This window comes from Oreochromis aureus, linkage group 16, assembly GCF_013358895.1.
Source record: "Oreochromis aureus strain Israel breed Guangdong linkage group 16, ZZ_aureus, whole genome shotgun sequence".
Taxonomy (NCBI): domain Eukaryota; kingdom Metazoa; phylum Chordata; class Actinopteri; order Cichliformes; family Cichlidae; genus Oreochromis; species Oreochromis aureus.
In genome coordinates this window covers 17,421,321-17,447,612 of record NC_052957.1, presented here as the reverse complement: position 1 = coordinate 17,447,612, position 26,292 = coordinate 17,421,321, and the positions used below count along the sequence as shown (strand labels likewise).

The window sequence follows — 26,292 nt, the reverse complement described above, 5'->3', positions numbered from 1 at the left end:
AAACTCCAAACTGTGGCTTTCCTGAGTTGTTTTGTCCTTTTTCTTCTCTTCCCGGCAACTCTCTGACCGTCTATAAATAGAGAGAGAGAGCAGTACGTAGATGTGCTAAACGTCCTCATTCACCTTAACAGAACGGATCCTGTTTTGGGATGTAGCCTTCCTACAACCCAGCTGTGTCCTGATCTAGTTCTGCTCTTCCTCTGTAGTTGTAACAATGTCCTCTTCACAGCCTTGCCTGGACACACCGTCGGCCTGAGTGTTAACCCCTGCCACTGCATGCTTGTGTTTCACCTACTCAGTCTCTGTGTTTCTGTCCCTCCTTCCCTCCCTGTCTGTTTTTTTCTCCCTCCCTGTCTCTCTCTCTCTCTGTCTGTCTGTCTTTCTTTCCCCATACGTCTGTGCATTCCTCCGTGGTAGAGGAGTCTAGTCCAGTCAGTGAGAATAAGACCCCCCTGGTGGGGCCCCCGAGTGGCCAGGGACCAGTGCCTCTGTCTGTTATCTGCTGGTACCGTGTTCAGAGCCTCTCCTTTAGTGAATCCTGCAGGAGTCTAGAGGTAAAGGAGCCAGGCAGACAGGAGAGGCCCTGTGTTTATGTTTTATTTGAACTGTATCACAGGAAGCAAGATTTATAGAGAGGAAATTGAAATTAAAGTTGTAGCAATACCTCATAGCGACATAGTGAAATTTATGGTATTAACACCACTATTAAAGACTTTAATTAAGCATAATTTATTGCAGAGGGGCCAAAACTGTGATTTTTCCTTCCTGCCTTATAGTTATTCTTTTAAACCAGTGATTCCCAACTAGACATGCTGGGGTTAAATAGAAAGTTTATGTAGTAGCCCAGCCAAAAATCCCCTCGCCAGTGTGAGAGCTCATCTACTCCCACAAGTCTTCGAAAGTTTAGACACAAACTGGCTCTTAAATTTCAGTTTTTGTGTCTTTAGTGTTAAAATATCTACTCTTGTATATGTTGGATGTGTTTTCAAGGCTTGGTTCCCAAAGTAAGTCTGTCACACCTCCAAAAAAACCACACAGGTTCAACAACTTTTCCTTTCTGATAAAATTCCTCCTGTTCTTACTGCCTGTGATTTTAATGGTAATTAATCCACAGTCCTTACAAAGTTCAGTGCATGTCACAGCTGGATTTTAAGAAAGACTTTTTGTAGTGTCCTTGTGTTACATTCACTCTAATACAACTTCATGAAGAAACACCGTCATACTGTGCGGGATTGTAGAGCAGGTGTGGATGACCGGAAGAAAATATGGAGTGAATCTTCTTTTTTTTATAGTTAATATTTGGTAAGAATTGCTGGCTTTTTTAAAAACACTTTTTTCTTTTTCATGGAAAAATGTGAAATATCGATTTAATCTGAAGATTTCAGACTGTAGAAGCTTCAAATTTGGGGTATATTTCTGCACCGAATCTAAAATTTGTACCTTCGCTCTTACATACTACAGGCAAGATGGGAACAGACTGTCTGCTAATGGCCAGTGTGAACAGGAGGAATAATTATGCAGGCTTCAATGTGTTTAATCATTATTTGAGTATGTATAGTTCATTTAAATGAACGAATTTGAACACGCTGTGTGTGTCAGATTAGGGCGGGAACCTTTAGTATATCTGATCTCCTCGTGTTGGTGTTATTCCCGGATCGACATAATAATGTTTGTCCAGGATCAACATTGCATCTGACCAATCGCATTTTTATGATGTCATAGCATTGCGATTTGGAAAAGACCTGCCCACGGTTGGGGGTTAGGGTGTGATGGTGGTTATGGTTATGGGGTTAGCGTTACAATGTGGTTGTGGTGTGATGGTGTTTTCACATCGCAAAGCTATGACATCAGTACAATGTGATTGGTCACTTGCAATGTTGAACCTGAGGCAACATTAGTTTTGTTGATCTGAGAACAGCACCAACAAGACGACATCGGATCATGTTGGAAGCTATACTTAGTAAAATGAAGCCTCTTTAGAAAAGTAGACAAAGTAGCTTGATCGCATGTTTGAAAGTTCAAAGTGCAGATAGAAGTTAAATTTCATGAGTGTTGCACTAATAGTGAGATATGGATGGCTTTTAAAGCATCAGAATCAGGCTTGTTTTTCTCTTTGCAGAATCAGCTATCAGGAAACTTACTGAGGAAGTTCAAGAACAGCAACGGCTGGCAGAAGCTCTGGGTTGTCTTCACCAACTTCAGCCTGTTTTTCTACAAGTCTCACCAGGTAACGAGTACACGCTCTCAAAGTCCTGTTGTTTGACTGTGACTGTGAGGATGGTGAAAGCATCGCATCTCGGTGTGAAATATCGAATCTATGTGCTGTATTTGAGGTAAACTCATTTTCCCATGCAGTATTTCATCTGTGTATTACAGAATACTGTGAATTTAAAGAAAAATAATGCAACTCCTAAACTTTATAAAAACTAACACTCCCTCTGTGTATTAAAGGCTCATGAAGTTAGCACAAATTATGTGGAAGACCAAAATTTATGGAACGGTTGCAAGCTAATTAAATGTGTCGCATTCGTTTGAGTTGAAAAGACTGTTGTAAAATATGCTCTCAATGCTCTGCGATGGAGAGTTGTGCACCTTCCAGTAAAGATGAAAGACAGCAGTGGAGCTTTACCATTACTACCCCTCAGCGTTGTGTCGTTGATGGGGTATTGTCGTTACCCTGCCGGGCGGGTGTCAACCCCAGTGACCTCAACCTCAAGGTTAGAGGTCAAGATTTCTGAAAATCTTGTGAATGCAATAATTTGATAAGGATGTCGCTGGGATTTTAAAATTGATACCATAGATGTATCTACTATAAGGTTGAAGGGAGCCACTGGCTGCTACTAGTATGTTTTTTTTCCAGAAGGCAGCCGAGAAAATAATTTAAAAATATCTCATGTGGACGGCTTCGGTGATACCTGAGGGCGGGCTGTAGCAGCCAGGGATCGAACTATAAATGCATGTAACTGAACAAAAAATTCACAAAGAATAAGATACAACAATTAAAATAATATAACTACATAAAGCTAAGTAGGAGCAAGCCTGAACAGGTGGTTCTTAAGTTTTGGGTTCCACAATTTGGGTGCTGCAACCTCAAAAGCACAGTCCCCCTTTGTCTTTAAAAACAGATTTATAGAAAGCACTTAGGTGTAGAAAAAAGTGCTTGTGTGAATGGGTGAATGAGACATGTCGTATGTTTTCTGCTCAAGTAGAGCAGAAAAGCACTATAGAAGGACCAGCCCATTTACCATACCTGCTACAAAGCGAATAAAGATGCCGAAATCTTACACCAAAGCTAAAGCTGCATTAGTTCAGTAACTAGAACACTCGATTCACCCAAGTTTAGACTAGCTGTCAAATTTGTTGTGCTTTACACGAACAGCTTCTCAGATCTTTACAAAATGTGCACTTTCAGCAAAAAGGGTATAAAAACAAAAGGTATTACATTGTTTTTGATACTAAATAATGCAGTGCCAGGCCCACGTGGATTTAGAGCAAGTTTTATAAAAATCTAAGCTTGTCCTTTGTATATATGATTAATTACTCATTTGTTTTTCAGTGTTTTCTCACAGCAAGCCTCATTGGATCCCTCTGGGAAACCACCAGAGGGATGACATGATTGCATTAATATGGAAGGGATTGTGTCAGATTTTGCCCCATCTACATTTTTGATGTCTGTTACTTAGTCTGTTGATTCATTTTGAAATTATTTACAGGATATAATCCAAATTATTTAAATCACTTCTGTTTTTCCCCCTCTCTAGGATGATTACCCATTGGCCAGCCTTCCACTGCTCGGGTACTCGGTCACTGTCCCCTCCGAGTCCGAAAACATCCACAAGGACTATGTCTTCAAGCTGCATTTCAAGTCCCACGTCTACTACTTCCGATCAGAGAGTGAATACACATTCGAGAGGTACCAAATACGTCATCTTTTAAAAGTTTCCTTTCATCCTCGATGTTTCAAGGACTGATTAAAAAGCCCTTTCTCTGCCCTTTAGGTGGATGGAGGTCATCCGCAGCACTACTGTCCCCTCAAGTCGAGCTCGTGGTCTGAACGGCAAAGAGACCCACGCTTAATGAGTTGGCTCACCTAGTTTCCATACCCTTTCTCCTTCGGGTGGCATCCGCCCGTCCTGTCCCACTCCGGACTCCTTGCTTTTCTTTTCTACGCATATCTGGGACATTTGTACATGTGTCCATGCACATTTGGTGCTTTTTAATGCTTTAATGGTGACATGTCCGCTGGTTTAGACTGCATCAGAGACTGCATTTTTGGCATTTTTACTCTCAACTCTGAAACCTCTTTTTAAGGATGTCATTTTATACTGTTTTCTAATGGTCTGAACCACTTCCTCTATTTCTGGTTTTACATTTTTGTCATCGGTTGTTTTTAAATGCAGGAACACATTGATACTAGATATTCAGTATTCTTTCTTAGATGGTTAAACTCTCACTGCATTGTCATAAACATTTTGTCTACGTGTTCATTCTACGGAAAACGGTCACCCTTTAACAGCTGATGCTCTGATCACACTTGGCCCAGCACAAAAAGAAGGAAATGAAATTATTTTGTCGTATTATTGACGTAAACCTCGACATTGTGGCCAGGGGTGGCTGCCATCACCACTGATGCCGTTTTAAGTGAAGTAAATGTTCTATTTGCTGAAATTTGTTGTATGATTCCAATCACAGAGTTTTGCTTTTTTAGATATATATATATGCATATATATAAATTAACTCTGAAGTTCCCATTCAGTTGTGTGAGAAAATGTGAGATGTGCTCATAATCGCTGCGTTATGATGGCAAGTGTAATTGAAAGCTTTAAGGATTATGTGCAAAACAAAACAGAAACTTTCAGTTCCAAGCGAAGTTGCCCTCACAAAACTAGGCTGCCTCCCCCTATAAACACAGATCTGTTTATGGGTCTGAATGAATGGAAATATGCATTTGACAGGGTTTTGCAGTGAAGTATATGAGATGGAAAACCTCAGTTCTGCCTAGAATTGCAGCGTTTTTTCCAGACAGCAGAGAGCTCTTTGGAAATGAAAGCAATAAAAAAAAAAAACATACTCAAACTCGGATTGTTGCGAGTTCTGTGTATTTTTTTCTTAAAGTACAGAGGCAGGGGTGATTTTCAGTAGGTAAAAAGCAGATGTGCAGTGTGTTTATGGCTCTGTTGGCTGTGGCCTGCAGATGGCATCACTGACCAAGAAAGCTTTCTCAGTCAAGCCATCCCTGCACAGTGTCCCTTCTGTTCTGTACTCTTTGTGGGGAGGATACACTGCTATCAGCAGTGACTCCCATCCAGGGCTAACAAATAACTACTGCACAGGGAGTTAGCCAAAGATTAGCTTAACTGTGACTGAGCGGACTTGACCAGGTTTGAACAGAAAAGTTAACAATGATGTAACTGAAAACCTGAAAGGACGTGAATAAGCAATTGAAGGATGGGATGAAATTACATTAATACAGTTAGCTCTTTAGCTTAGCAATTCATAAACTGATAGCTAAAAGATGAAATTGTCAGTTAAAGGTAAGGCTTAACCGTTTAAATTGCTACATGGTAAATAAAGGTAGTGGACAATAGTTTTAAAAGGCCAATGGAGGTAAAGTGAAAGTTATTATACTTCCTATTTTTATTTCATTTTGAGTTTTGTTTTGTTTTCATTTGGTATGCACCAAAGTCCCTGATCCTACATGTGTTGACAAACTTGACCACATTGACATAAACTAAACGTAAACCCAATTTAAGGATTAAGCACACAGTATATTTTAGTCAGCTTCTTTTAGAGGATGGTCTTTTTTCAGTTAAATAAAATATCATTTCCCGGTTTTAGTTATTACTTTACTTTTAGATAGATATAATAATTTGGGTAAAAAATGGGAATAAATATAATCAGATGAAAAGTGCAGCTAGAAGGCTTTTCTCTTATCCTTCTATACAAGTACTTGGGAGTGCTATTTTTGTCTTTAACTCACAAGTAGTACATAAATTCAGTCTTTTATAGTGTGTCACTGAACCAGTTCGGTTATTTTCAATATAATCTGTTTTTTGTAGTAGCTTTGGAAAACTGGCCTATAAAACAGTACCGTTTGATACTGTTTTAAAGACCAGTTTCCGGTGTCACAAAAGAGGAATGTTGTGATGACACTCCAGAGGCTTGTTCGCCACGGTTGTGATTTTTGTGGTAATGGGGAAGCATTGATCCAGTCATTCATACTGTAACTGCACGCAGTCCAAAGTCCAGGCCCACCAGTTTACACACACTAGCAAGTGGGCAGGACTTCAAGCCGGTAAGAGGCGGAGTGCGCAAGGGAGAAAACAGATTATACGTCTCTTGCCTGGCGCTGGACGGCCAATGAAACGCTACTCAAGAGGACACTTTATTGTGTCAACAATACCCGATAGGAGAAGGCAGAGTTCCGGAGCGATGCGGCATGTGTTGATTTTCAACAACGAAAACTGAATCGAGGAATGGGAGCGTCGTACCAGCGGCCACACCACAACATGACCCAACTTCAAACTCGTGGTGCGCACTAGCGGCGATCGAAGGCGCGGATAAGCTGATGATGAGTTTCCTGTAAATTGTGTTGATAAAACGCGTGGATTGGACGGTAATTGATCGCGTAGTGATGGCCACTCCGGTGCATCCGGAGACCAGGAAATTTACGCGCGGTCTGGGTAAACCTGGCACCGCGGCTGAACTCAGGCAAAGTGTGTCGGAGGTGGTGAGGACGTCGGTGCTGGTCGTAAGTACTCACCTTAACTCCCACTCCTCCTCTGCGCCACAGCGCTCACTGTCATCAGTGTCTGTTAAAACTTTACGGAGAAATGAGAGACCTGCTTTTTCTTACGCACAGTTTTAGGAGAAAATAACTGACTTCAGATCGGTTGAGCAGGACTACGCGTGCCTTTTAGGGTGATATAATTAAGGTTTAAGTATACCCCAGACACGCTTGGAGTGATATGGGTGACAGGCTCCCACACAAACAATTTTAAACAATATTTGGTAGACTGTTGATTATAAACCATAATATATATTTTTTTAAAAAACAAACGTTTTCAGCTACCTCCTGTTTGCATTTTACACAAAACATTTGGAGCTCATCATGAATGCTGGCAATCTTTAAATCCTTCACTTTCATTCTCACCCTGTTGACTTCAGACCAGCTGAGTTAGAGCACGTGGGCATTATGAGCGTGTGTGTGGCGGGGGGATATTTATTTATTTATTTTTAATGAATGAAGATGGGGGTGACATAAAAATGTAATCGGTCACTTCCGTTTGGAATTTTTTTGAAACAACAAGTGTGCTGACCCAACGAGCTTTCCAGTTAAAGCAGATAGATTATCAGTCCAAATAAACATTTAAAGACCAAGGGAAACATAGCGTAGGATGAATCAAAGGATCCCCCATTCAAATGTAGGACTGGAAATGAATGAAAGTGAAATAAAACAGCAACAAAAATAAACATGTAGAGTAATGAAGTGATTTGTATTTATAAGTAGGTTTTGCATAATAGACATTACAGAAGAATGTTGTCTTTATTAGGCTCAGGTATGTATGTCATTCCTTCCCTAGAGTCTGTAGAGAATCAGTGCATGTTCAAAGTCCTGTGTGTCAGTGAGGGCATCACTTCACAGGGCTGCACCGAGATGACATAATACGGCTTCACAAAGGAAAGCACGAGGCTCCAATTTCATGCTTCAGACACATATAAGGTGTCCAGTGACAGTGACAACATCTGGGTGACGAGGACCTGAAGCCTACCTGCTCGGTATCAGTTTTCCTCAGAGCTCAGCTTGGATAAAGGAGTTGACCCTTTTGTTGTGTCCAGAGTGCGTTCGGTGTTTGGTGCTCCGTCTGATTGTTCCAGCTTTCCTAGAAAAAAAAAAAAAGCTGCTAGGCAACTGAAACGTACACCGTCCAGGCTTTCTGTCAGGGAAATGGAATCCTGAGTCACGATCCCAGACATCCAACCACACCTTCATATTATTTATTCATCCTCACTCTGGTGCACTGCCAGGGACGCCTAAGGGAGGAGAGGAGAAATGGATAGAAGAATGCGTGTTGGGAAATCAACATGCTCGAGGAAGACTGAAGTAACTTGTAGAAACTCTGCGGGGGATTTTGTTTTGCGGTTGCCCGAGAAGGCTTTAAGGAGGAAGGGTGGAGGAAATGCAGACAGCAGATTTATTGAGGATAATAAATTAATGGGAAATAACAACTTTAATATCATTTCAAAAACTAGTACCTGGCATCTCTTAGACTCCAGCCCTTTGTATATGACCTTTTTAGACATGAATGTATGGCTGCAACTTGGAGTTCGAGTGTTTGCTGAAGCTTCTCAGTGGGATAAGAATGCGACTGCACACAAGACCACTGTCCACGCAGCGTCTAATTAATTCCTCCATAAACATGTAAATACCACAGCAGGAATGGAGGGATCTGTTTTCAAGGACATAAAGGAGAGCTTGTGGTTGTTGTCACCCATCCTGCTTGAAGCCATAATGATGTTTTCACGCGTAAATGTTGCTGCATGTTTAAAAGCCTGAAAACATATTATAATATACTGTAGAGGACTTGCATATCCACTGATTGTGGATGTTTGTGAGCTGTGTTTTGGACTCAAGTGGGCAGTGCTCTATCTTTCACTAACAATTAGTGCGCTTTCGTGCAGACAGACACGGTTTAGAGGCTCTGTTTTTCTGTTTGAGTGGAGACACACTTGCAGTACCCCGGAGCCCTCAGCTGAGCCCTCTGTTTCTTCACACTTTAGGCATGCTGAGGACGTCATTGGCTCCATGATTGCTGTCACCAACTTTGAATTTATTTTTACTAGTACTGCGCTTTGATTCAGCATTGCCTCACCGTCTTCATGATACGCAGAGTTGGAGTATAGTGTAGTTAACGTATCGGCTGATTAGTGTACCATAAATCCAGGGCAAATTGATGGAAATGTTTAGTTAGTGTATACAGTGTATGAACCAGCTAGGGGGGCAGTTGTGTAAGTGTAATCAATAGTCCCAACTGCCTGTCACCTAATGGTGATATACTCAGATCCTCAGTGTTCCTGCTATGTGCCTGACCCGAGGGAGCTGGACACCAGATGGGTGTCATTATGTGGGAGTGATGCTATTAGCCGTCTATGGTCAGTACGTACGCAGCTCTGCAACCAGAGGGGAAAGTGGGGCTGTCATTTATGCTCTGCAAAGAGGAGCATTAACATGTATTTCTATCAGCAGAATACACGTGTCGCTCTATAGCATAGTGCTTTTGGAATTAAGCATAAGAGATTTGATCAGTCTTATCCCCAGTTGTAGAGAAGGTGTTGTTATTTTAAGGAGAACAACCATTTCAACAATGCAGCACTCACTCTTTCAAGTCAGCAACTTGGACAGTTTAGGTGCCTCTTAGACTGTTTGGCAGGTAGACTGCTTTCCTGTTGTTTGAGATTCATTTTGCTGTATAGTGTGAAAAGCAACATTTTTAGATTGTCTTTCCTCAAGGCAAACATTGCAAGTAATAAGAGCCTGCATAGAAGCTGCAGTGTTAAATGTCTTGATGATGGCATTGCTGACTCTCTTCCAACTGTGAATGAAAACTGTACAATAATCTGCTTTTGTCAGCCCTCTGGGCCGCACCTGCACACCTCTCCTCTTTAGCTTTTTTCAGAGTCTGTAAATTTTCCCAAGATGTGGAAATTCCAGAAATACCTCAGATGGGTGTGTTACTCTAAGTAGGGCTATTTTTTCAAACAATGCAAATGTGCCAGAGAATTTATTTCTCCGTGTTTGGATCTTTTGCCATGAAAAAAACATGTTCTGTCATGCAGGGAAACTGGATTTGTTAGCCGTTCCGTTCGCCAAAAAATGTGCTTGAGCAGCTGGAACCACAATGAGACGAATTTAAGGTTAAAGCACCGCAATCATGAATCAACTCATTATCTGAGTTTATCAAATCAGTAGAAAAGAAAGTAATCAGTCTGCTAGGTTTTGTCTCCTTGGAGCAGATGCTGGCTGTCACATAGGCTGTAGCACCAAGCCAGTCAGAAGATTACCGTGTTGTGTTGCGAGGCCTAAGCAGCTTGACCTGCCCGTGCAGTCCCTGCTCTGTCTATCTCTATAAGGAGCACTGGTATCAGAGTAAAAGTGCGCATAAGCTGCTTCTGCTGCCCCGTTGGTAAATGGTACCCTGCGAAAACAAAACCTGGGGGGGTAGAGATTGGAGCGCAGATGGGTCAATAATACATGAGACTGCTTTAGTAACCACTGCACCCATTAAGAGTCTCATTCCCATTTGCTCTGGATTAGACAAACTGAATACTATGATGCTGTTTGGTGCTAAATTCCCCAATTCCTGTTGAACTTTAAAACACCTAAGAGTATTTCTAGTTCATAAGAAGCAGAGATCCCTGTGCCACAGAGTTCAGACCATAGTGACATCTCTGAATCTTACTATGAAAATACTGCGCAGTGAAGCTTCCTTCATGAAAGGCAGTTTTTGTTGAAACTGCAGAGGTGTTGATAGGTCTGCATGGGCATTATAAAACTTTAGCTTTTGGTACGGTCTTATTGGTGCAGGTCTTTTGGTTATCTTGCCACACCACCTACATTGCTTCAACAAAGGTGATTAATCATAGTGAGCCAGCTTTTGGTCTTAACTGAGCTTTGGCTAAAACTTGTATATACTTACTGTGTTTCGTGGATAAGCTGGTTTTGTATCATACATGTGCGTTTATGCAGTCAAATAACTGGATGACGCTTAAGTGGCTGAAAAACATTTTAAATATCGTTGTCATCAGGCAAAAAAAAGAAGATTTACTTATTTTCCTTGAGCACTTTAGCACCACAATTGTAAATGGGTTTAGGCTTTTAACTTTTGAGCCATGTGTCAGATTTTAAAATCGCTAAAAATTGAAAACTTGAATTAAAGAACAGAACTAAACATGTTTAGTTATGGTAAAATTGCTTATGGTCTTAATATGTTGTGCTTACCAGTTTAAATCATGTCATTGCTTAAAGTTGTGCATAAAAGGTACGATAACTTTTAAGTTATTAAGCAACCCTGTCGAACTACTGGGCCCGTTTCTGGCTAGCAGCTGCATTTATTTGTTTTGTAAATACAGCTTTGTTATGTATTTGTTGTGCGAAATGAAAAACACTGAATGATCTCATGTTGTTTGCAGAAAGTTTCCTTCTGTCATTGTTTTAATTTTGTCATCTGAAAGTCATTGGTTGTCCTCACTGGCTAAACAGGTTTTGAAAATAGGCAGTGTGGCATTTTCTGTATATTTTTCAGATTTTCTGGCCATTTTATTTCCTGGGTATCTTGGAAACGGCTCTTTGAACTTAATCTGTGAAAGCAGAAACAAACAGTCACCTACGTTTTATTTCCTTCAGTCATACTAAATCCACTAAAGAGTTTTAAGCTAACGTTCCAGGTGAGCTAATACAACTTTCTGTACAGTAACCACGCAGGATTCAAACCTCCACCAGAACCATTTATAGGCAGTGATGGATGACTTGTGGAATGGAGGCTTTAAGAAAAGTGCAAAATAAAAAAAATAAAAAATAAAACACACCCATCAGACTCACTGTGAAATTTGTCTGCCTGGATTTTGGCATGTCTCTTGGCAGTTGTGATTATAATCCAAACCAGATTTGCCACTCGGGGCTTTTGCAGTTAAGCGTGGGAAGCTTGAGAATTCCTCAACTGAGCATAGAAATTTTGGGGAGAATATAAAGCACTCAGTCAAAAAAATTTAAAGGATTTCCTCCATTCAGGCTAGGGCTACTCCGGTTAGTTCACATAAATATTGCAGTAGCAAAGCCAACTCAAATGATCCACAGGCCAGACAGACAGATTTTGTTCCAGTGCAAATGAAAACGAATTACATGTCACGGGCACGAATTGACAGTGTACTTTAACCGCATGTCAAAGTAAGTGTTAAATATTAAGTTAGAGCCAGAAATGAATCCCAAAATATCAATCGTGGTCACACCGTGAAATTACTTAATGATTTCTTGGCTCGGTGTGAAATCGAGGGCATTCTTTACTGCTTTAACAAATCTGTGTACTCTGAAATCAGTAATCTAGTGATTTTTTTACCTCTGTGCTTAAGCAGAGTGGCAGCACTCCTTCTTCCTCCATGCAGTTAGTGGTGATAGGTTCATTGGAAACTCTAAATTGCCCATAAGTGTGAATGTGAGTGTGAATGGTTGTCTGTGTCTATGTGTTATCCCTGCGACACACTGACGACTCATCCAGGGTGTACCCTGCCTCTCGCCCTAAGACAGCAGGGATAGGCTCCAGCCCCCTCCAACCCTGAAAAAACATAAGTGGCAGAGAATGGGTGGATGGATGCTTAAGCAGAATTCACACGTACCCAGTATATTGCATGTACACAGATCTACATTTTTCATAAGCGAATAACACTTACTAGCCCCCTGAACTCGCTCTCCAAAATCCTTCATCCTGCCTGAGCGGGAAGTGCCCATAACTTCCTGTCCTTCATATTCTGGTGGGAGAGCAGAGGCCTAACTTTTCTTAGATAGAGCCAGTTTCCTGTATTTGGGCTGAACAGAAGTGCTGGGCAGGACTCAGCATTAAACCGCCCACTCTGTCTGAGTGTTCTGCCTGATAGAGCAGAGCTGTTTTGGAGCACACAAGAGGTTACCATAACAGAAAGAGCCTGCTGAAGAGCCTGGCCAGTGGGTGTTTTCCTGTTAGCATGAGCATAGCGGCACTCTGGGACTTGTTTTACCTACCCCCCCCCCCCCAATTCACCCAAATGGCCTCTTTGTAAACACTTCTATTATTCATAATGCAAAAGGCAATGATGGAGGCATTCCTACTCAGCTGTTTCTATTTTTGAAAGTTTTTCCAGTTAAGGTTCTGCTGAAGTGAAATGATGGCTGGATTTCTCCCGTAATGACTTTGACAGTTTGTTTCTCTTAACCATCTAAATGGAGATTAGCATGGAAGAAAAAAGCCTTAGGGTGGTCGCCATTATGGAATCTTATAATACTTATATAAATCCTCATTTATCCTTTTTTTTTTTTGGGGGTTATGCATACAGTGCACATCTGTCTGAATCCAGGCTGCTCTCCCATCTTACTGTTGAGACACTCATCTTGGTGCTACGGAGCCACAATTGTAGCCCATTACCAGCAACAGCTTGGCAATCAACGAGAGTATTGCTCTGCTTCCATCCTCCAGGCCATTAAGGTTGCTATTTTTAAGCTAGCAGGGCACACACCTCAATGCAGCTGGCGAACGCCATCTTCCCTCAGTCATCATTATGCTGTTAATCCAGTTTTTCTTCCTGTTCTACGCTGGCAGCAAATTTGCCATCATCATCTCTAATCTAATAAGGAAATGGATTCGAATGAATGGAACAGAGTTTGTTGTTTATGCATCGTACAAATATGCAAAGGTTGTTTTGTATCTTTTGCGATGTGCGAACACACCTTAAAACAAGTGTTTGCAACATGATGTCCTCCAGTTTTAGCCACACTATCAACCTGATGCTGACTCTTTGTCTGTTACACAAACTTCTAAATGGAAAAATGTTAGCACAGGCATGTATTTTTCTGGATTGTCCCCTTGGGATGAATTCTAGATCCCAGAAATCTAGAGGGATAGTCCAGTTGAAGTTTTACTTTCTCCAAATATACCTGCAGCTCTAACTCACAAACTAGGACAGTTAAGACATATCAGCACTCCTGTGCCTAATCCTACATCTCCCATTACTCACTAGCATGTAGATTCTTATTTTAGTATTTGCTCTAAATCTGTCCTTCTCTCTAATGCATACAGTTATCTTCTAAGAATAGACCCACATTTCTAACGTTGATTCAAATGTGTTCTCGTTTAGCCTCCCCTCCATCAGAGCCCTGAGAAGTAGTCTTTGTTGGCCTAACACTTGTATGAATGGCACCATTACAAACAAGTCTTTACATGGCTCAGCCCACACTGGAGTAAGTGAATGAGCAAATGTATCTGGCGTTTGGATAGTCTCGAGGCCGCCATCACTTATTCATTAGTTTTGCAACAGGCCGAGCAGAGCAGAGAGGTGATCCTAGTCCAGCCTAAAACCCCTAAGGCAAAACTGTCGCCCTCTGCACAGGCACAGGCCTACAGATTAAGCTCATTGGATTAAATCCTGAAAGCACGACAACTCCCGTGACTATAGACTAACACGTCCATGTTGGCTTATGGAAAATGTCTAGAAAGAGCAGACTAATGACTGGCAAATTTCATTTTAAGACCCTGCGTGTTTCTTTTTTGTGAGGATTTCGTCTCTATCCCCCTCATGGTTTGCCTATAAAAGTGATGTTTCCCTCCCATCTTTTAATGCAGCTGACCATTAACTCTTCATTGTGGGAACATGACTGCTGTAGCCAGCCATAAGGGTGCACTGTAGAATAACAGTCCACTTTTTTCTTTTCTGAATCACTGGAAATTGAAAGTAAAGCAAATGGTTTGGAGGTTTTGAAGCGTGGAGTTGACTCAAGTTTTAATGTATTCTGCTTGGTAAGGTTTAAAAAGCTTGTATTTTTCAGTGCTAGTAGTCATGACTCTAGGATGGGGAAACTGAGTCTATTAGTCTGGAAACTCATGTCTTTTCTAACTAAAACATCTTGATAAAAGTTGATGGATTTACATGAACTCATGTATAGATGTTAATGGCTTTCTCTTGACTTGTTCTGGAGTCACCACGAGGTCAACATTTGTGGTTTTTAGTGGAGCTATTTGACCAATAATTACAATAATAACTCTGTCGTCTATATAGTGTGTTTACTTGACAAGTGATAACTTCAGTTTTCAATGTAATAATGTTATGTAGCTCGACTTTTAGGCTCTATCAGTTCCTGAAGGAAATACGTGGTTCTAACAGCTAATGACTCCAGAATGTCCCAGCTAATAACTAAATGATCTGTCTGCTGTTTGGTTCTCAGCATGTATACTACAGCAGGTAAACAGTGCTGTAATCCAGTTTACTGTTTGGCTGTCTGGGCCACAAAATGTATTTTTTCAACCAAACAGTGAACTGAAACTCACTATAAAACTCTATAGTCTTATGTCACTGTTGTCATCCAATGTATTGTTATCTTAAAGAGTTATCCAGCCAATAGAATTACTTAAAATAAGAAGCATCTACTTGTTGCTATCTTTTCACATCTGTCTGTTTTATCACTCATGCCTAGTGTCAAGCAAAGAGTCCACTCTGCCTGAGAGTGACTGACCTCCCATTCACACTCGGATCAGCTGAGGTCAGATATTGTGTTTCACAAAGGGATGGATTAGCACATAATTAGCAAATACAAAGGCTGGTTTCCTGTATTGATTTAGATCTATGACTATATAAATTAACTATAAATGGAGAGTATGAGCTTGTTCTGGCCCTTGCAATCCAAAACCACTTCAGTCAGACTGGACGGCAATTTAAAATGCTGGGGTTTTTTTTTTTTAGTTTTTTCAACTGGAGTCAAAATGATTATTGTTCCATGCTGACGATGGATATTCCTGTGACGTGTGAGAGGAAACTACACAAGATTCTTGCTCTTTGTCTATATTGTTATGTGACTACGCTGATGAAAGTGAAAGTTGCTTCTCATGTTATTGTTCATGTGGGATTTCCCTGAAAGTTGTTCTGGCTCATAGGTGTCATCAGCTGGGCAAACAGATGAAGCTTAGAGGCACCTTAACATGTCGTTAAAGGGAGCCATTACCAATGATTTTCCCCTCCCTCCTATAGTGCCTGCTGTTAGCTTAATTAAACCAAGTCTAAGTTCTCAGTATTCACTCTTATAGCTTTTTGCACTGTGTGGATGGGACCTGCCAGCCAGAGGGGATGAACTATAATGACTTTTCACCAGGCCGACTGCATAGCTAGCATTCCTCGCTTGGACACAGTGTAGGCCAGAGTGGGATAGTGAGGGGGAGGGATGCAACCTACAGAGGGCGGAGCAGGGGACGATGGTTTTAGGGCACGGTTTTCACCTTATCTTTTGGTTTTCTTCTCCACAAAGAGGAAAACACCGAAACAAGATTGGAGACTATCGTGGTTATGGGCTCAACATCACTTGGATCGTAGCATATCATGATCAGCCTATTTTACACTGCTGTACAGTCTAATGAATGGCTAACGGTTACTGTTGTTGGATCTTGAAAATAAAAAGTATGCATATATTTAACTAAATATGGGATTTTACAAGACAGCTGTAAGTTGTGTTTGTTCTTCTTATTTTAATTAGTGAGTACTCAAACATTTTTCATCTCCAAATATCCAAATTACATCATAATGCTTAAAATAAGGGGAATGGAAATCAAAGGTGGCTGAACAGTAATTGTTCTAAAATGTCATGATTTGAGATGGAACGACCCGACATAAAGGTGGCTGATTGACCATTATGTCGTTCCCATCTAGAGATTTGTCTCCCACAACAAGGTTACAAGCTGTGTCTGAGAGGTCAAGAGGTGATTAATGGGATTTGAAGTTCAAAACAAAGAGCTGGAATAACTAGCAAGTCATAGCGTCCCACAGTGTGAGACGCTTCCACCAAGACGCAGTGTTTGTGTCGGTGTATACTTATTCTGTCAAAGGCCAAGCGCTTCCATACAAAGTTTTGACAAGCTGTTGGATGTAAAAGGAATGTTAATGAGTTTATGTAGTTTCCCATTCAGTAAAAAAACAGTCCACATGAAACACTGAGTTCCTATTTTTCTTTTTCCTTGTAAAGCTGACATAAGCCTATTGTGCGCTCCTTGCCCACAATAAACAAATGAGTTGTATTTTAAGTGACACGTTCACTGAGGTTTGGGGCTTGTATTCCTAAACGGTCCTTCATCCTCTGTTATATCAGCTGACATTCACAAAACTGAGAAGGAGGAAAGCCTCACAATAGCTTGAAGACGCAAATGAACGTCTTACACAGTAAGCAGTCATGTGAGCTTGATAATGTGTGTTTGGTTGTTCTGTCAAAGCCTGTGTGTTCAGGAGAAAGACCCAGCTCTCCTTCAGGCTTTGTTTTTTGTTTGCTTCCTGGTTGTTTTCCAGGGGCTTAGCATCAGGAGGCTGGATTGTATTACAGAGTGAGCAGTATGCTGCCACAGTGTGCCCTGCCAGGATGGATAAATAAAGTTAGCTGCGTGGTGCTTTATGGAGAAACAGCAGTGTGGACATGCGCCTGAAGGTCTGTATGTGAACCTGGACCGTTTAGAAGAGCATTCTGTATGAAGTGCTTTAAAACAGACGCTTCTTCTGACGGCAAGCGTTAAACATGCAGAACCGCAGCCCTGTTCTCCACTGTACACACTCCTGCGCAGATAAACAGCTCAGTATCCCTGACTTGTCTTAATCTCCCTCTAGACTCTCTACTCTGTCTTAAGAGCAGCAACAACACCCTCCACTTAGAACACTGTGTTGGATTTTCTGCACCCGCTGGACTAATTAGATGTTTCTCAAAATGTGGCATAAGCCTTAAATGACTAAGAAACTGTTTTTGGATTATATATTCTAATTTAATTGCAGATGTAGCATTCATTTATTGGAAAAAAGTTATCCCAAGTGAATTCCTAAAGTTTGAGAAAAATGTCAAATCCATCTTAGTTGCCAGGGCAGCCGCACTGCTCACTGTGTTATTAACCTAATCCACGAAGGAGGTAAAGTCTCATAAAATGCTAACAACAGAGCAATAAGCAGTGGCAAATAATGAGATTTGCTTGTCATGAGAGGTCCTGCTGTGTGTGTGTGTCTGTGTGTGTGGTTGTGTTACTGCAAGATGACAGATTCAGGGGGCTGTTGGTGAAGGTGGCATAGTCAAGACGCACATATAGCCTGTGAGATAAAGCCTTCAGTAATACTGACTATACTACCAACGGTGCAACTAAAAGAGACCCGTATCTCACAACGTGTTTCCTCTGTCAGGAAGGGTGGGGGCCTCTGAGTGGGGGTGTCAGGGAATAGCTTGATACAGGTGCCAACAAATGTGAATACAACAGGAAAAAGGCGGTGTGCCATTCCTGGCTTTCCACTCAAACGGAGCAGGGCTGATAAAGCAGTGATTGCCCTGTTTTAATGATCTTAGTGACTCAGATGTTGATTATTTTTCTTCTAAAATTCCAGTCCAAGTTTATTGCTTTTGTATACTATGCAGTTATTATATGCTGGTGTTGGCATGGAAATAAAGATGTTTACACAGTGCCATGCACAAGATTTGATTGACTTAAACTCGCCTTAATTTATACACAGGGGATTTAACTGAAATATATTGGTTAATATGATGTTTGACCACGGCATAATGGGGCATAATCTATAATTGTTCGTCAATTTTTATTATATTCTCTGAGTTTGTATAGATGGCGTAGATGGATTTGGCCGTTTTGTAGCCATGACTTGTGACAGTTCCTTGCACCACTTGTTTGTGGCCTTACTGGGCAACTGTGTAGTACAGTAATAAAGCTAAATCCAGTGCCACTAACTGTGCAGGTGCACGGACATGCGCTGCTCTCCTTCATCCTCTGTTTCCCTTGATTGTCAGTAACGCTCATTGAACCAGGCTCAAGAGGATTTCCACTGATTCCAAACAAAGAGCCAACTGGGATTAGCTGATCCTTAAGGGTTCCCAAACTCCTCCATTATCCCCGCCCTGTCTCCCTCCTGCATGTTGCCAAACCGCAAAAGGCTGGCTTTTTCTGAACAGCAGATATTAAAGATTCCCACCTTATTTTTATTTCCTCCCGTTTACATTATTAGTCTTCACAGCTACATGTGTAACCGCAGACCTTTGATTACACTTTCACTTAAACCTTGTATCACGCTCTTCTGCATGTGACCATGGTTACGCTCTCCTCCGAGGGTGCAATGTGTCAATTTCCTGGTATTCTTCTTATTTCTCTCACCTTAGACCTTTTACAACGAGACCAAAAAAAACATTAGCAATCACTAACAGCTTCTAAGGGGAGTGTCGACGCTCGGGACTTAGCCCATCATGATCTTCTGATTAGTAATCCTGTAGGTGATGCTGTCGTACGTCTGGCTCCATGTTCCACGGGCTGTAAGCGAGGGCCACAGCATGATGTTGATGACCACAGTATAGTGGAAGTTGTGCATATCACATGCACATCATGGCAGTATTTAGTAAGCCCACTGTTGAAAGTATTTAATCCACCCTGTCTAAATGGCTTTCACTGAGGGATGTTTGAAAAAATCTTGGTACAGACCATCTGTTGGAGTTTTCCGCCCTAATGCTGTGTGAGGATATAATTAATTAAATGCTCCAAACAGAAAGAAAACCACCTGGATTAATGATTAAATGCTGTTTGGGCCTTTAAAAAAATTATATATCTTGTGTAATGCTTAAACTACGTGTTAATGAGTAGCGAGGACTGTGTTATCATGAAACTGGCTTTTAAAAAGCGTGTGTTAAGCTTTCTCTTGATCAGAACAAATGCAGTAGCTGGAAATAACAGTCTGGTTGTATGTTATAGTGACAGCCATCGGGATGGCCAAATGGCACATATCACATCGTTGAAAATTCCCTTAATGTGAGCCTGAAATTCAGCCTGAAGTCATCCAGACTACATGTTATTCCTCCCATAGTTCATATTTTCTATCTGGATCTGCCGTGCAGTCTCAGTCTATAAATTAGCAAGTCTGAAATACTCTGCGTACTGTGAAAGAACAGCATCATTGTCCTGAGGCACAGGGTGATCCGTGCATTTACCTCTGACTGGTGCTAAATTCATGAAGTTTATCCTCAGGAACATTTTCAGAATCCAGACTAAATGACCCGTTTAATGATCCGGAAACATTTAAAACAATTCTGGGCCAGTGGTTGTGACAAAGTGTGTCTGTTTCTTCCCGTCATGGCCCGTCATGTCAGGCCAGCATGGACTTGTTTCAGGAGCAGACAGCTTTCAGCTTTCCTCATGCGTGTCAGAGCCTGACCGTGATGACAGCACTCTGTCTAACATCTCATTCACACCTGGGTGCTGGCCACTTACCTCCCGAGAGGTGTTTAAACTCTAAGTTCACTATGATGCGACATGACCCCATCAGCATTGTTTGGCTCAGTTTGACACGTAGTTCCTCTCGCGTTCCTACCTTAAACTGAAATAACCTGAACGAAAATCAGTCTCGCTCACAGTATCGCAGTATAAGCTGCCAACAGTTCTCATGCTCGTAATTTGGATGAGTTTTAGAGCTGTGTAAACACTGTGACAGCAGGGTTCTTCTAACGCTCTCTTCCTCTTAAGGCAGCACATGGGTCACCTCTTCTTCCTGTGCTGGAAAAGATGATTTTAACTCTGAGCCCCTGGAAATGACGCTTGTGTATCAAACAATAGCTGGTTTATCGTCCCAGTGATCATCACGAGTGCAGGTCATTTCCACCGAAACGCTGTATCACACGGCAGCGGTATAATCCTTTTGTGCTTCTTCAATAAAGGAAAATTGTGTCATAATGCATAAGTAACCCATAATTACACAATATTTCCCATCATTCATTAATAATGTGTCGTGAAGGGCTTAAAGTAAACTCAGTTAATCCTGTGGGTTTTCATGTTGTATCATCACTTGCCTGTAGGTGGCAGTGACTTCTTTCATACTCTGTTTTGTATCTTTTACCTCTGGACAGAGCTTTTCAGTATCCCCTTACAGCAATCCCACACATCTGTGTGATCACTGTTTAATTGGCTTATTTCTGCCTCCATCTGAAGTGTGAGCAGACATAAAGTCAATCTGAAAACAATTTTTTTATTACAAATGCAGCTTTTTTTGTTGCCTTCTTGGATGCGCTTCAGTCGTTCATCGTTCGTGTTTGCGTGTTACAAAACCACAAAAGAAAAATAACTGGATGTAGCATAAATTATGTTACTTTTTGCCAAGGGTAATTTTAAATATGCAATGTGATCGATTGTGTAAGTCCCTGATACTATAAGTAGCAAGTATTTTATAATAGGATTGTTCCATGTTGTGTTTTCTGAAGCCAGAACACTGTTGGAAGGACTAAGAGGATGACTGCAGGCCCTGCAGGGCTTTGGCTCTGCTTCAGACCATCTCCGCTGGTGTTGCAGCAAACGCTCTGAAAAGACACTCACTGGTTGAAGCATACATTAATGATTAACTAAACCAACTGCAGCAAGCCACACTGCAGATCCAACAGAGCTTCATGGCACTCACGAGCGTAGATGAATGGCGTGTGTGGTTGCAGCGTATACTTATTCTGCGCCTGGTGGCTTGACTACAAAGTAAAGGAAGCGGTACCCCTCAGGAAAATGGGTCATTTTCTTCTCCTGGGATAAATAAATGATTCCCAAAATAACAAGAGGAAGGGGATCTGGCCTCTTGTATTTATTTTGCACCATTTTACAGGGGTGAGGATAACCTGGGTGTCAGCTACAGGTCAAAAAGAGACTTTGATTGAATCCAAGTAGTAGTTACATTTAAAAAACTAGAAGAAATACTTGCAATACACTCCGCAGATAATGATTGAAGTTTCTCCCCTTGTCTAAAGCATTTTGTAGGTTGTAATGTAAACTTAGCATCTAAAAAGTGAAGTAGTGAGATTCCAGGCTTATCTCTGTAGCCCACCCACATGTGCAACTGTAGGCCAGTACCCATGACTCGCCTTGTAAACAAAAACCCTTGAGAAGCTGATTCTAATGTTTACATAGGACGCTTAATATTTCTTAAAAGCACTCCTGGCTTCATCCTCCTTCAGTAAAATTGAACTCCTTCCATTGGTGTTGTGAAACCTTGGAGGAAGTAGGCATTACTTTGCCAGAATTTCCACAACACTCAAGCTTTCGGGGGTTTATTGAGTGGTGAAGTTTGAACGACAGCGGTGGAGCTAAAGGTGGCTTTGTTCCGACAGGGTTTACACACACATCAGCAGGAAACAGCCACTTCCCTTTCAGAGTCCCCGGGCAGTTCCAGCTGGGAGGCACTGTGTTTTATCTGCCCTGTCGTGCTGGATTTGTGGGTGATGTCACTGTGGTCCGCTGCGTAGTGACCTCGCTCTGGACAAACAAGCGTACTGAAACGCACATACTCCTCCCTGCAGAGCCCCACAACACACCCCGGGTATGGAAAGACGGCCAGCTGTGGACTTGACCTTCCAAGTCGAGAGGCCCCTCAGATGAGATGCCAGCTCCTCCCGCACTCCCCTCTACTCCTCAGAGCCACGCGGAGACGTTTTTGTCTTTGTTGTGCGTGAGATAGTCCACTCCTGAGTGTGAAAGGGGAACCTCAAGTTTACGCTTTGCTGTCCACATGTGCTGGCTTTGATGTGGTTTTTTTGTTAAAATTCGACTCCACCCAGACCTAGCTGTTAACAGCTTGAAATGGCTGTATTAGTACAAACGATGTTATTTGGGGGCGGGTTACTGGAGGCCAGTGATGGCGTCCACATGCAGCAGATGTTGGAAGTGTTTGGTGAGTCCAGCTGGAGGAAAGCAACAGTTGCTTATGAAATCTCCGAGGATGTCAGTGAAGTGTTGACTGCAACACTAAGAGTGAATAAAAACCATGTGATCTGACGTCACAGCAGTCCTACACACACACGCATTACATCTAAGCACTTTGAGGCAACTGTTGTTGTTGTGATTTGGTGCTATATAAATAAAACTGAATTAAATCAAAAAGAAAAATATCCACAGAAATCAGGGTTAATTTTAAAAACATAATTGACCAGTACAAGTATATTTTAGCCATCAGTGTGGTTTTTAGTGGGGATGGGTTCACATTTGCAATAAAGAATTTGATTGGATGACAAACATTACTGTCTATTACAGTTTCTGGCTGACATTTGCATTCACACTCAGATCCTGACAATTGTAGCCAGCTCACAGTGACTGTGGGGAGAAGGGAAACTGAATGGACCCGTTGTTCTCATTTCCATCTCTATATTTTTATTCTTGCACTCTACAAGAGTAGCTTTGCAGAATTCACGGTTCAAAATAATCCCTGTTTATCCCATACTGGGCATTGTTCAGCTCCCCCGGTTAATCTATGTGAAAGGAGTCATTTTTACAGTTTTAAACCGACTTTCTTCTGTTTGGAAAACAGAGGATTTAACTGGCAGGTGGAAGGCTGTGGTTCTCACCGCCATAGCTGTTCACCTGATATGACATGACACGACACGAGTAGCAAAAATATGTCTAAAGTTGAGCATTTGCAGCACCCTGAAGCTTTTATTTGAAACTTTGTCTGTGTTTATGAGCGGCCACCAGGCATTACAGGTCTTATAAATCACTCAGTTTTGCTTCATATAAAACATGCAGTAACACTTAAAAATAGAATATGGCCAAGTTCATAATACCATGCCAGGAAGTATAGTCCACTGCAGGGAACTTAAGCGTTGTTGTAACAACAGCAGCAGTAATCAATGACGCTCCACACAGCGAGCAGTGCTTCAGCCCAGCCTTTATCTGCTGCTGCAGATTTGAGCAGAGCTTCCACATACCACAGAGGATGTTCACACTTGAATATCCATGCACAGACGCCCTCTGTGCTCCAGCAGTGTACTCTAAACCCTCCCCACCTCCCAACCTCAGTCCACCCACTAGTCTCACTGGCTTGCCTGGAACTCTAACTCATGATTTAGTATGGATGACACAGTCCAACTGTCTACTGCTGGAGGCTACAGGACCACTTCAGTTGTGAGCTATAGAGATGCACAGTACAGATGTCCTCTATGGTATAGGATTGATTATATTTAGACAGTGTGTGTCACAGTGGGTTGGAGTCGTGAACCTCTTTCTTAAAATAAATGATATTGTTTTTCTTACGTAGCAGCTTTTTTTTTTTTTTTTTTTTTTTTTTTTGTGAGGACTCGCACTAGAGAGAAATACTACTACATCTAATGACCCACACATCCCCTGTATGACCTTAATAATTTATCGCCCTTACACCACACTACAATTCTCTTGCAGAACACAGCCCAAAAACATCTTTCTCAAGCAATTTGGGGGCATCTAATCAAACTTCTTTTTTTTTTTTTTTAACAACTGAAAATGCACAGCTTCAAAATGAAGAGTAACAATAAATAAGAACAACACTATATTTAAACCAAAGATTTGCTGGTTTTAATGTGAAAAAGAGCCTTTGAGCTGTTATTTATTATCAGCAAACACACGGTGTGATTAGTAACTCATGAATGGGCGTCCTGTTAACTCAAACAACCTGTTTAATTTATATACTTTTACATATATACTTTGCTCAACAGAAAACTAGTTTTCATTATGTCAGATCAGCTGGTTTGGTTGTAATGCATATATTACAGGATTCATGCAGAATGCATGCATGCACGTCATCCTGTACTCCTTTTTCGCAATGATTCAGGTGTTCATTTCTTAAAATGTGCCACGTGATGCACTAGATTCATACTTTTTCATCATTTTAAGAAATCCTGCATGCTGTAGTACCTTCCCGGCAAGATTGTTAGCGCCTCAACACAATGTTGTTGCAGACGTGCTCCTACGTGCACGGGGACAAAATATTTACAATGACCAGCTGTCACACTTAAACCAATGACCGCTTCTTGCTTGAGCGATGTCTTACTGTTGGTGCTCAGTAATAACAGTTCAGTGATGACTGACAGATGGTAATAAACATGCTTGAGTCGCAACAAAAGTCGCCAAAAAGAAACAGACACAGCCTCAAAGAGGAGATTTATGACTTTGCAGTTTTAGTAGTTTTACAGCCGATTGCTTCTTGTTATTCCATAAACTAAGCCTAAAATCCCTTCGCTGCAGCGACAGGGGGATGGAGACAGGATCAGACGTGTGAGAAAAGGGATAAACCAAAAGAGGAAACGTATTTCCCAACAGATCAATGGGCATAATCATACTCTCGTCCCCTCCCTCCCCTCAGTTTATTTTCTCCCTCGTCTTCCCTCTCTTTCCTTGCTGAATCCCCTCATCTGGGGGCTCAGCTGTTTTCCTCCGCAGCTCGTCTCATCCTGCACTCGAATGTAGTTCAGTGTGTCAAGCACCACTGAAATATTAACACAGCAGCAAGCAGAAATGCGTGCGAGCATTCGTGGCTTAGTGCACCATCGTAATGTAAGGGAATGCATCCCTCTCTCCAGATGTGCACGTGCGCGATCATTTGGGTTAAAGTGAACTAAAGAACAGATGAAAGTTCATTGCTCAATAGTATTAATAAAAAAATCAATGCCACCATGTTTTACTGTTGAGACAAGCATTAAGCATAATCATACTAAGCATAGCTGGTGCCAGGGGGGACTCGCAGTGTTTGTGTAGCTTTAGGATGTGCATGCCACTTTGACAGTTGACTTTGAGGCCTTAAGGGGTCTTTGAGTGCGACTTAGAGCAGCAGGAAGTGAACAGACAGGATAAATAAACCAAGACAAATACTGCGGTGCTTCCTCGTCTCCTCCCCTCCCAATTCCTTATAATCAGGATGTAAAACACGAGCAAACACAGGAGGCAGATGGGATAATTGTGTAGGCTTTTAATGAGATTTTGTCCCACAGGTATAAAACGGCCCAAAGGTAGCACAAGGACTACATAAAACTAAAGATTTGCAAATGCAGAAGCAACAATATTTTGAAAGTGACCTAGAAAAAATATTTCCTCTCCTGCTTTCATCTTCAGTCTTCCCGATCACAGTCCAGAGACATTTTAATCAAAGGCAGTTCTAGCAGATGAATCATTCCCTGACATTTCGAAAAAGCCTGTGTATGATCAAATTGTGTAGTTCCATTCCCAGTATTTCTGTGTGCTTGGCAGAGCGGGCAGCTTGTGATCAAGTGCAGCTAATCTTTGGTCAGGAAAGTGCTCCCTATTTGATGTCTCGGCCTAAAAGGCTTAAATCCTCGCATGTCCTCGGTCTGTTTTGGAAATGGAGATTTTAGGAAGCCTTGAGTCAGGCCACTGGACATTTCAGTCCTTTTTTTCTGTTTATTTAATGTGTTTGTGTGCGTTAGGCAGGATTTCTTATCATATTTCAGTTTATTTTGTGGTTTTACTGCAATATCTCTCGCCGACTGCTGCATATTATATAGCATCCAGTTATGTGATTCATGCGCTTGTTTGGTCTGTTTTTTTTTTTTTAGCTGAACTAAATAAGCATTGAGCCATATTGCTGCTTGCCTGACCATGGAATGAGACTCTCCCTCTGGATATGAAGGACTGCCTTCAGTGTAACCCATTTATTTTTGCAATTACTTGTCTGAATCCCTAAAGGAGTCCCATTTTTATGGAGTGAAAATGAAATGGGTTAATTCGTTTTTGGTATGCAAATGTGGGATTGAAA

The 26,292-nt window shown here is 41.5% G+C and overlaps 2 protein-coding genes across 4 annotated transcripts in view; both read left to right on the top strand.

Moving 5' to 3' along the window:
- LOC116322975 (FERM, ARHGEF and pleckstrin domain-containing protein 1-like) overlaps nucleotides 1-5,082 on the top strand; it is a 60,950-nt gene extending 55,868 nt beyond the window's left edge. For all 3 annotated transcript variants that reach the window (XM_039600243.1, XM_039600242.1, XM_031743226.2), the window contains exons 25-27: nucleotides 2,120-2,227; nucleotides 3,762-3,913; nucleotides 3,999-5,082. In XM_039600243.1, the coding sequence (XP_039456177.1) occupies nucleotides 2,120-2,227; nucleotides 3,762-3,913; nucleotides 3,999-4,077 (339 nt within the window). In that variant the 3' untranslated portion in view covers nucleotides 4,078-5,082. The remainder of the gene's footprint in view (nucleotides 1-2,119; nucleotides 2,228-3,761; nucleotides 3,914-3,998) is intronic.
- A 1,243-nt stretch (nucleotides 5,083-6,325) lies between these two features.
- Nucleotides 6,326-26,292, top strand: part of zmp:0000001200 (dedicator of cytokinesis protein 9) — a 73,646-nt gene continuing 53,679 nt past the window's right edge. The window contains exon 1 of the mRNA XM_031743187.2: nucleotides 6,326-6,751. Coding sequence (XP_031599047.2) covers nucleotides 6,635-6,751 — 117 coding nt within the window. The 5' untranslated portion in view covers nucleotides 6,326-6,634. The remainder of the gene's footprint in view (nucleotides 6,752-26,292) is intronic.